This window comes from Microtus ochrogaster, chromosome 21 (assembly GCF_000317375.1).
Source record: "Microtus ochrogaster isolate Prairie Vole_2 chromosome 21, MicOch1.0, whole genome shotgun sequence".
NCBI lineage: Eukaryota > Metazoa > Chordata > Mammalia > Rodentia > Cricetidae > Microtus > Microtus ochrogaster.
Window position 1 is genome coordinate 22,808,757 of NC_022022.1, and position 10,819 is coordinate 22,819,575.

The 10,819-nt window shown below is 41.5% G+C and overlaps 1 protein-coding gene across 50 annotated transcripts in view; it reads right to left on the reverse strand.

The window, feature by feature from the left end:
- The window catches only part of Ank2 (ankyrin 2), a 530,016-nt gene that overhangs the window by 52,586 nt on the left and 466,611 nt on the right, over positions 1 to 10,819 (reverse strand). For 33 of the 50 annotated variants that reach the window (XM_026783964.1, XM_013349981.2, XM_013349975.2 and 30 more), the window contains 3 exons: positions 6,937 to 7,081; positions 847 to 949; positions 68 to 171 (listed from right to left, as the gene is read on the reverse strand). In XM_026783964.1, coding sequence (XP_026639765.1) covers positions 68 to 171; positions 847 to 949; positions 6,937 to 7,081 — 352 coding nt within the window. Of the gene's footprint in view, positions 1 to 67; positions 172 to 846; positions 950 to 4,737; positions 4,750 to 6,936; positions 7,082 to 10,819 lie in introns of all 50 variants that reach the window. The other 17 variants (XM_026783989.1, XM_026783986.1, XM_026783982.1 and 14 more) reach the window with 2 other exon arrangements.

Below are 10,819 nucleotides of genomic sequence, written 5' to 3' on the forward strand. Positions count from 1 at the left end.
GACAAAGCTGTGACTTTCTCATCTCTTTTTACCTCTTGATCTGGATACATAATATTGACTCACTCACCCTGAATGAATAGGGCTGGAAGAAAGAGCCACGTTGTCTAAGTTCTCCGTGCCCCAGCTCAGACGATAAGAATTCCTTTCTGCCTCCTTGGCTAGAGCTGACACCTACACACAAAGAACATCAGCTTTAATGAAAAACACTGCTTCAAAACTCCAGTAAAATACAATGAATTCTGAAAGAGCAGCAAACAATAGGTGCTCTGACAGAAATTTTTTATTTAAAAACATAAAATCAAATCATCTCTTCTAGAGCATTCCCTTCTGAATTGTACTATGATAGTAGAGTATTTTGAAGAGAGCAACTGTTTCTCTATTTCCCTATATCCAATCCATCAAGGGGAAAAATTATACCTAAAGTAAATAGATTTCAAAATAAACTTTAAGCCTTTTCTCATAGTCACTTTAAATATGCAACAAAATGTATTTTACAAGGTACTGTTCATCATATAAACATGTCCTGATTTTTTTTTCTCATAATGAAGATACTACTTATACAACACAAATCTTTATTCAAAAATCTCCATAGAGGACTTCAGTGTGGCTAAAGAAAGAAACAGTGTATTATTTCAGGGAGAAAATGTTCAGTGAAAAATCTAGTGAACATTTGCAAGTTGTAGGACACCCTCAAATCTCTTGCCCTAATTTTTATGTTAAGAATGAATTCAGGTTTTTGTTGTTCTCTCTCTCCCTCGAGAGCCCCACCCCCACCCGGCTTCCTCGGGATATCTGGGATACTAGGACACTGAAATCAGACATGAAGACAGAAAGAAAGTCATGTACCTGATGGCTGGGAATCACAACCGTGTCGTCGATCATGGCACTGTCCCTCAGGTACGATGCATGGCTCAGAGTGTGAGACCTGTCGGAACTGAAGGATCGGAGGCTGGTAGGTTGGCAGGAGGTCATGATCATGAAGCAACAGCGGTGGAGGGTTGGGAAGATGAAATGAGCCGAGCAGGAGAGTGAAAAAAGCGTGCTATTAGCGAACAGTGCAACTTCCAGGGGACACAGGTCTCAGCGTGGCCCTAACTTTCTACCCAAAAGCTTAGACACATCCTCAGACTCTGTTTAACAGTGAATGGCAAGGGCACAGGGGAATCCACAAGTTAAATGTGATACTCCTAATCTGATTTGTTTTCTTTCCAGAAATATTTGAAACCAGCAACTGTCATTTATTTGCCAGTAGAAGCAATCTATACAGGTAAAAATTCTTAAGTCTGGGCAAAAGAACCTGCCTGAAGCCATGGGAAAGTATTTGGTGGAAGGCAGACAGCACTCAGAGAGCAAAAGCAAAACGAAAAGGCAGGTTTCGGTTTTTGCCCTTGACTTTCTATTCTTGTCCCATGCGTCTTTTCTCTCCACACTGGGAATGGCTGAACGTCAGTGTCCTCCCCTGGAAGGTACAGAGTGAAATGAACTGTAGCCAGATGTGTGCTTCCTGTGGAAGCAGAGTTCCTCTTGTTTATCTCCGGAGAGTCCAGCAATGCTGTTATTTCAGAGAAGAGCAGTGTCCCCTTTGTATGCCCTGAGTGTAGTGCAGGAAGCCCTAAAGAGTGTTCGTTGCCATGGGGATGAGAGGCAAGAGCAGGGGGAACTCAGCACCAGCCCAAACAGACACACGCCAAAACATGGACAAATCGCCAAAGGACACTGCCCAAAAGTGATGTTGGACTTCAAAATGGAATTATGGCCTTGCTATTCAATGCTTTATAATTTTGATAAATCTAAATTTTGTTATTCCAAATTATAGACTCAAATGTAATAGACATAAAATTGTACTTTGCATAATTCATTCATTCTAATCAAGCTTTATACTCAAATGGCATTATATTGGTGTTATCTTTTTTATTTTCCTGAAGGAGGGTCTTACTATGTCACCCAGGCTAGCCTGGAACTCACTATGTAACCGAGACTGACCCTGAACACTTGGTTGTCCTGCTCCAGTCTCCCGAGTGCTGAGATTACAGGTCTGAGCACCATGCTTAGCTTATAGATTGATATTTTAAATACTGTATCACATATAGATTTTATACATAGCCCAGAAATTAACAGTTTGCATTCAAACTATTAGCCAAAAACCACAAATGGGTAAAACAAAGGATAAGCAAGCTTTCCTAAAACTATAGAGGCAAACTTCCATTTCCTTTCACCTAGTAGATACTGGTCAGTGAAGCATGGTAGAATTATGGACTGACTGGAAAACTCACATTAAATAAAAGGAAAATAAGCGTGTGGATTAGTAGAAACAGTGTAATCTTACAAAGGCATCAAAGTTTATAACCATGTGCTCTGATACATGAGGTGTCGGTGATAACTGGCTATTCACATGAAGTATTATTCATAGTAACATTTTCCCGTGGTTTGTCTGTAGGTTTCCAGAGCTCACACTTTAAAGAGTAAGGGATATGACTAAAAGAAATTGATATTGACTGTACTGTCAATCTATTTTTTCATAATAAAATGAAACAAAATGTAATTTGAACTCCGTTCTTCAAGGCCTTTGGGGTAGACTGAGAGTCTTAACACAGGGCCCAGGCAGCCTGGGTGCCTTGGTAGTTAATCAGCTGAGGTTTGAACTCTAGCAAGAGGCAGCAGCTGAGTTGACAGCTGACTTTACAGCTGTGGAATTGGCTTTTGATGGGGTCTTGCTGAGTTCTTAAACTTAGGCTGAGATAGGAATTCAATAACCAGGATAACAATCTTTCAATTTAGCAAAAGTGTGCTTCTGCTGGTGGACTAAAGTGTTGCTCTTCCTTGTTTTAAGCCAGACAGACAGCAGAGGTGCGCCAAAGTGTGTTTTGTCCCCAGCAACAGTTCGGCATGCTTACCTTCTATTCTTTATTTTGTTTTGACTTTGGCCAAAGGCAGAGGGCCAAACTTATGAAATGATAGAGTCTGTGAACTCAATCATCTTCTTTTCCCATCAAGTGCCTTCTACTGGGCCCAGATTTAGCAATTACATAATCTCTAGCCATGGTTTTATAATCTAAATATTCAGACCATAACTTTGCATAATAGAGATGCTAGCTGTGGCTGAATTAATACTACAAAAGATATGAACCAGCTAAGAACAGTTGGTTCCAAAGGCCAGCCCATTTGCTAGGTTAAATTGACCTTTTAATGTACCCTAGGTAGAGAAGAAACACTGGTTTAAAATGGAAATTTATACTGTGAAATGAAACAGTGGTAACAAAGGCATTACACATAAAACCCTGTGACAAAGCTATCAGGATTGTATTATTCCTAAACTGTGACAGAAGGCACTGGGTCTCACTGATCATGGGAGTGACAGTGACCAATTGGCAGGTCTATCTGAAGAGAGTGGCATGAAAGATCTCAGTGGCTCTAAGTGTAGCATTCCATCCCCCAGTTAGCACCAGTAACAAAGGTGAGTTCCTGATGGCCAACTCCTGATTCCTGGGTCTGTCCCTCTGTCTCTTAATTGGTTTATTTACAAGAGGTAGCAAGAGAATCTTGTGGTTTTACTCACTTTGTCTTGCCTTAAAACTAACAAGAAAAGAAGAAAACGTATCCACAAAAAAAGTGACTACAAAATAGAAGGGCAGATGTCAGGGTATGTCGACTGGGGAGAAGGGCGAGGCCCCTTTCTGACCGTTCCTTTCTTCGTGAATTCTATGGAGCTTTCTCTCTCTGCTGCCAGCCTTCTGAAACGCTAACTGGATGGTGAACCAAGCTTTGTGTTTCCTAACTGTTCTTTTCTTCTTGATGTGATCACAGAATCTGCTTAACTGAAGTAAATATGGCTGGGATATTCTAACAGCAGAGACATAATTCTCTCTGACAAAATAATAGCACGAATGAATTGTTGGAATACTTTGAGGCTCTGGACTATGAGTTACCCACATTTGGCAAGAAGCATTACAGAAATGTTTTAATATTTTACAACAGAGTTACCATTAAAAAGAAATGACTTCGGGGACCAGGAACTTATTTTCAGTTAATACACCGAGAGTAATATGTCCAAAAAAATTAAATCTTACTTGTTCAGTTGGGGGATACAAGGAAGGACTCAATTCACACTTTCCCCTTTACACAACTGACTTAGGGATTTGAATAAATGTAATAATTACTAGTTTACTAAACTATAATAGTAGATATTCAACTTACGGAGTTTGAATCTCTATTGAACAAGTATATAGAAAATGTTTCTGTGACTTTTCTGCTACTTGGAGTTTTCTTTTTGAATTTGGACGGTATTTTTAAGTTGCAAGCAATAATAATAATAAATGAGCTAAAATCCAACTGATTATAATTTAACTGTGTTTTTGTTCAGTGCGCATTAAGTTGTATGTGTTTTAGGCACCCGAATGCTTTCTCTATCTTCTCCAAGTATATATAGATAAGATGCTTAGTGTGTTTGGGGCAAGCCATGCTCCTGTGTCATCAGCCACAAGGTGGCACTGTAGGAATTAGAGTCGGGCCTGGTTCTTGTGGCACCATCGTTCCAATAACAGAGCATCTCTTCCAACTCCAGCAGTTACTGAATTTAGCACAAAAGGGGCAAAAATCCATAATTCTAGAATGTAAGCAACTCTAAGCACCACGCGCACACACACGCACGCACACAGACAAGTATATACACAGTGAGCAGTGAGCAGGGAATGCGGATGTGTACAGGCAGGCCATGGTTGCATGCTATGTAATACCTACCTGGGAATGGTACTACTGAGAGCAGACCAAATAAAGAAATAAATGAAAGAGGAGAATGGTTACCAAAAGAGCGGCGTGCCGAACTGCTCAAGCAAAACCGAAATAGTAATTGATAAAACATGAAAACGAGATGTTGCCCATACTCTGTTGTGGGCTTGTTGTGTACATGTGGCGGTCAAGAGATGCAGGTGGGAACCTAAGACAAGAACATGCGATGTTTGTTCCATGCCTCTGTCTTTATATGCTGGTAAGTTTCTTACTCTATGGAAAGGACACTATAGTTCTCAAATCTTAGTTTGAAAAAGGTAAATATGACTGAATCAGGCATTTTTTAAAAATAATTAGAAACTGATAAAAATAAATTATTCTTTGGTTGAGGGTAAGCAAGTGTAGAATATTGTGAATTCACACAAAGTCACAGAAAATGTTTATGTTGAAACATAGTTTTTTAAAAAAAAACAATTCAGATTATAAATCCAAATTTGTCAGAGGATGAGAATTTAACGTATGGAACACAGGTTCAGTCACCTCTTCCCTACACCCCCCAGGGGCTCCTCCTTGTTACCCTGACCCTAAGGGTCACCCTCTATCTAAGTCACCCAAACCAAGGGTCACCCTCCTTCTTTCTCAGCTGCCCCCATAAAATCCTCCAACAAATCTCACTGCCCAGGTTTCAAAATTGTCGCTGCTGGATTCTTTCCACAGCTGGCCCAGGGTTAGAGTTCAGTTGGGTCGTAACCACCAAGCAAACAAACTCTGTAGTTGGGTGGTCTAGCCCAGGGGCCACTCTCTACAAGGGATTCTTATAAAACACAGGTGTGACTCCCTCCCTTCACGCCCCCACTCCAGCCCACTGCACCTGTGTGTCACTGCTAGCATAAGCCTTAGCTGCCCCCACCAGTTAAGTATCCCCTGCCTTTCCCAGAGGCATTGCTCCGTGTTCTGCCTGTGTTTGGGCTTCTGTCTGTCAGGAAGCTTGAACCTCTGTACTGCAGAAGCACTGTATGCTCTCGTGCCCTGGCCTTCCAGAGTCTCGCTTAGGCTATAAATTTAGTGAATGCATTTTAATCAGGTTGGTACCTCCAGGACTTACCAGCATGCACAGCTCAAGAATTAACACAGAAAAAAAAAAAAAAGGAAAAAAAGTGAGGTACAAGACAAGAGGGGGAAAATGAGGTAGGGGATCCTGGTACTCAAGGAGCAAGTCCCCAGATAGGTTGCCTTTAATAAATTATCAATGTAGAATTGATAATTCCGTAAGCTGTACGTAGGTGGGAAATTCATAACGCAGCTGGCAAAAGAACCAGCTTTGTACCATGAGCATGAGAGTGTTGATGGGAGAGACATTACAGTAACATGGACAGGCAGACATGTGACCCAGGTTAGCAGCCATACTTTGGAAGAAGTACCTAGAATAAGTTTATTCATCTTGCTGTTGAGAGTAGCAAGAACCAGGTGTATTAGTTAATGGTAGCCAAGATAACACTGAATCTCACAGTTCAGAATACTAGAAAGCCTCCTGAGATTTGTCTATAAAGTCGGCTCAGAGCACCTCAGAAGATCGTGTCTTTGTTTTAATGGAAACATTAATTACAGGGCAGCTTCCCTGTGCACTTGTTTTCTATGAGTCTTCGTTATTTTGTTGACATAGAAATTACAGCACCCATAGTTAAGTTAGAATTAGGGATACCTGGAGATGCTAAGCACATCTGCCAGGCAAAACCGTCCTTAGAATTTGCCTACAGAACCTTGTGGCAGCTGGTTAAATACATCACTTTGAAAGGCAGGGCCCCCTGCTCACCCTTACTCAGCTTTGCAGTAGGTGAACGACTGTACTGAACGTCGTTTCCTGTCCTTCAAAATAGGCTCTACTTAAAGGGTTAGAGGCATGAATGAGACAGCATGTTAACTGAAGAACACGGTGAACTCCCCATTAAGTGTTCAATAACTGTGTCTACGTTAATTAGCACCACTAAAAAAAGTAAGTGCTCAGCCAGGCAGAATGGTACCTGCCTGTAATGCAAGCCCAACACCCAGCAAGTTGTTCATCTGAGAAAGTTCCATGCCATTCTGGGCTGCACAGTGAGACCTTATCTCTAAACACCAAAATAAAAATAGGAAAGGGAAGGGGGTGTTGAGTTTAAAAAAAATGTGTTGTGCACACTTCTGTCGGACATTCAAAGGAAGTTTGGTGGATACCTATCAGATCTTCCTCCTTCCAGGCTGTACCGCAGGTAGTTCATGCCGTCTAGGAACTGGCTGCTGGGCAGAGAGTCATCACCAAGTTCTTTGAGATCTTCTGGCCTAAGGTATTCTCCTCCATCGCCGGTCATTGTGTCATCACCTTAAGGTAACCAGAGGATGGGGCAGGAAGTTACTTGTTGAATTTAGTGCCAGCAATGAAATATGCCCATAATTAAGAAGGGCATTTACATGGCAGCTTGGATAACCACAAAGCACTGCACAGCAAAAAGACACAGAGTACATGCACATGTCTAGGGATTCTATCCATTTCCCTAAAATGCACCAATAAATAACCCGCTGAGACGGTGGGGCTGATCTAATGGGAGCTCACCAAGGCCAGCTGGATGACGGAGCATATGATCAAACCAGACTCCCTGAAAGTGGCTGGCAAGGAGGGCTGACTGAGAAGCTAAGAACAATGGCACTGGGTTTTGATTCTACCGCATGTACTGACATTGTGGGAGCCTAGTCTGTTTGGATGCTCACCTTCCTAGACCTGGATGGAGGGGGCAGGACCTTGGACTTCCCACAGGGCAGGGAACCCTGACTGCTCTTTGGACTGGAGAGGGAGGGGAAGGGAGATGGGGGGAGCGGGAGGGAAATGGAAGGAGGGGAGGAGGTGGAAATTTTTAATTAAATAATATAAAAAATATATAAAATAAAAAAAGAAAAACCAAAAAAAATAATTCTCTGATTATAATTCTTTGGATACCTCTCAATGGATGTTGTTCATTATGTTTGCTATCACAATGGCTAGTTTAGCTTAAAGGTTAGCCTAGTGTGCAGACTACTAAAATTCTCACAGTAGCTTCAATAATTCTGGGTATGATCCAGTATTAATAGACTCTTAATGCCATTGGCAATATGCTAAGAAATATCTATTGTTCTATAATAAATGAGAGATTCTAAATTTACTTATTTAATGTATATGTGTGTGTTGTGTTTTGTGTGTGTATTTGCTTCTCTGTGTGTGTGCCTCTGTTTTGTGTGTATGCACAACACGTGTGAAAGAGGTCAGACGAATGTGGTCTCTCCTTCCACTGTGTGGGACCCAGGATTAATTCAGTTTGTCAGGCTTAGTAGCCATCAAGTTACCTGCTAAACCATATTGCTGGTTGTAAATATGATAATAGTATTTTATAAGATTAAATATACACAACAGCAAAAGAGCACGGAAGTAGAAATAAATTCTAAGAACAGGACTACTAAAATCTAGGCATGCTCTAACTAATCTTTTAGAGAGTTTTATTAACATTTGGGAAGACAGTCTGTGACCCATTTTCATGTGTGAGATGCAAGATCCATGACACAATAAAAGCTGCATCTTACATATCTCTTGAACAAGAAGTCAAACATCACCAAAATCTCAAAAGTTGGCTTGCATCTTCCTCTTGCCCCTCACTCCTTACCCCAACCTGAGGATCCAATACAACTGAACTTGACTTAATTCCCTACTACTACACAAATTAGGGCATCCTGCACCTCCCAAGTCAGCTGTTTTCAGAAGTCAACCTGTCTCTCCTGTTTCCAGTTTTGACCCCAATCACCCAGCAGCCAAGGTGGTCACAGGGAGCAAAGATAAACTCAAAATAAGTTTCTGTTACTTGTGTCTTCAAACTTCTCAATACTTCATAATAAAACAGGGCTGGCGTTTTAGATTTCCTTACCCAACCTCTTTCTTGCTATGTCCTGGTGAGGAGAAGAAGGTTCAAGAGGTGCAAAGAAATAGAGGGGAGGGAAGGCAGAATCTAGCTGCAGAATTGCAGTCTGATAGAGCAAGGCACTAGGTTAGCGGATCTGTGAGACCCTGGGAATGAACACATCCCTAACCTCCCTCTCTTATAATTATGGAATTGTGTTACAAATAGAGAACCAGCCATCTGAATAGTATATTTAAAATAAAATATAGCCTTTTAAAAACTCTGATGACAAGCCAAGGCACTATTTGAAACCCTCAGATCATACTGAGTTCATGACACCCGTGGCTGTCCTTAATATTCTCCCCAATTCTCTGCCTGATGATGGATTTTGTGAGGAGGATGTCTGGCTCCAGCATCTGATATGCTCAGTGTATTAAAAGTGAGGCTTCAGAGTTTTCAAGGCACCCATAGTGAGCCTTAGGAATAGAGCATGATTCCTAGTGCTAGTGAAACTGTCTAGAATCTCACCAATACTGTTAAACAGAAGGGGTACTTGTCTCAAAACAACAACAATCCCCCCAAAAAATTGCAAAAGAAAGATAAACAAAACCAAAATGAAACAAAAAAAAATAAAAAAAACACAAAGCAACAAAAAACAAAATTTCAGTATGCTGATGCATTACAATTAGTGGGAAAGAGTTGCCCAAAATGTATCTGGAAAAATATAACTCATTTTGTAACCCAGGCTGACCTCAAACTCGTAGAGATCCACCTGCCTTTGCCTCCTGAGTGCTGGAATTAAAAGCATGTGCCATCAGCACCAGGCTCATACTGCAGTTTTTAAAAGTAAGATTAATTTTGGTTATTTGGAAGCTACAAGATTCTATATGAGGTACATCAGCCATGCCAAGACTCTGTTGAACAAAGATCAAAAACATGGGGATAAAGGAAGGTCAAATGGTGTGGGTTGCCTATCTTGATATCCTCTGTGATGCTCAGATAAAGAGACTCTCCGAAATGTCATTGAGCCACTGCCCTTGCCCTTCCTACTGAAATACAGGGAGAAGTGAAAGGAGGAGGAGGCTGTGTGCTCCCAAAAGAGAACATGACAAAGCCGGAACTCGTTTCCCCATTTGTCTTCTCAACCCCTTCAAAACTTCTGCCGTTTTGAAGTTCTCCTGTTTGCTGGATCATGCTGATAGAGGGCACTTGTGAAGTGTGCATGAGCTGTTCACTAATTGATGGTGAGTCTCAAGAATAAGTCATTTGTATTTGCCATCATTCTCAGTAAAGGATTTCTCTAGCCTCAGATACATGACGTCTTCCCGTTCCCAATAAAACATCCTTTCTATGGACTACTATTGGATTAATATTCATAAAAGCAGATTTATATTCATCATTAGTTGAAATCTTTATGATATTCTAAGTTCTCTAGACTCAGCTAAGAATTCAGAGTGCCCCCCCACCACAACAACTATCCTCAGTTGTTATGCAATGGAGTGCGTGACTAAATCATTTTGCCACTCATTGTCACTCGGCTGCACACTCCGACATTGAGATTCCTGTACTGATTTTTCTATACCCCTTTACAACCTGGGCCACCCTCTGGTTAATCTCTCATTTCTTGGCCAATGCATCAGATTGTGTGGGTGGCCCCAGCTGTAGAGCTCCCTGAGCAGATATGGGAACTGACGGCACTGTGCCTTCATTTATAGCTCTTCATGCACTACTCCCCATATGTGCTTGTTGAAGGCTGGCCCTGTGCTCACCTTTGAGTCCCCATGATGTGAACTATCAAGCTCCCCTATCATAATATCACATTCACCAGCGATGCTTTCGCTGCGTGGGAGGATAATACCAACTGCTTTACCACATGCCACATTAGTCTGAGCAGGCATCTAAACTCATCTTAGGAATGCCCTTAGGTATTTGTTGCCACCAGTAGATGCTGGAGAGAACGGGGGTTGGCTAACACCTTCTGAACATGTGTGGCCGCACTCCGTCCATGTGGATGATAGTAGGTTCATGAAAACATTCAACTGCACACAATGTTAGAGTTGGCAGTGGAGGTCAACTAACGTTACCCTGACCCTTTGCATAAAAAGCAACTTTGCACAACTCAAATACATTATTTATGTAAAAGTTATTAGATGGGTTTTTGATCCTACTGCACGTGCTGGCTTTGGGGGGGCCTGGGC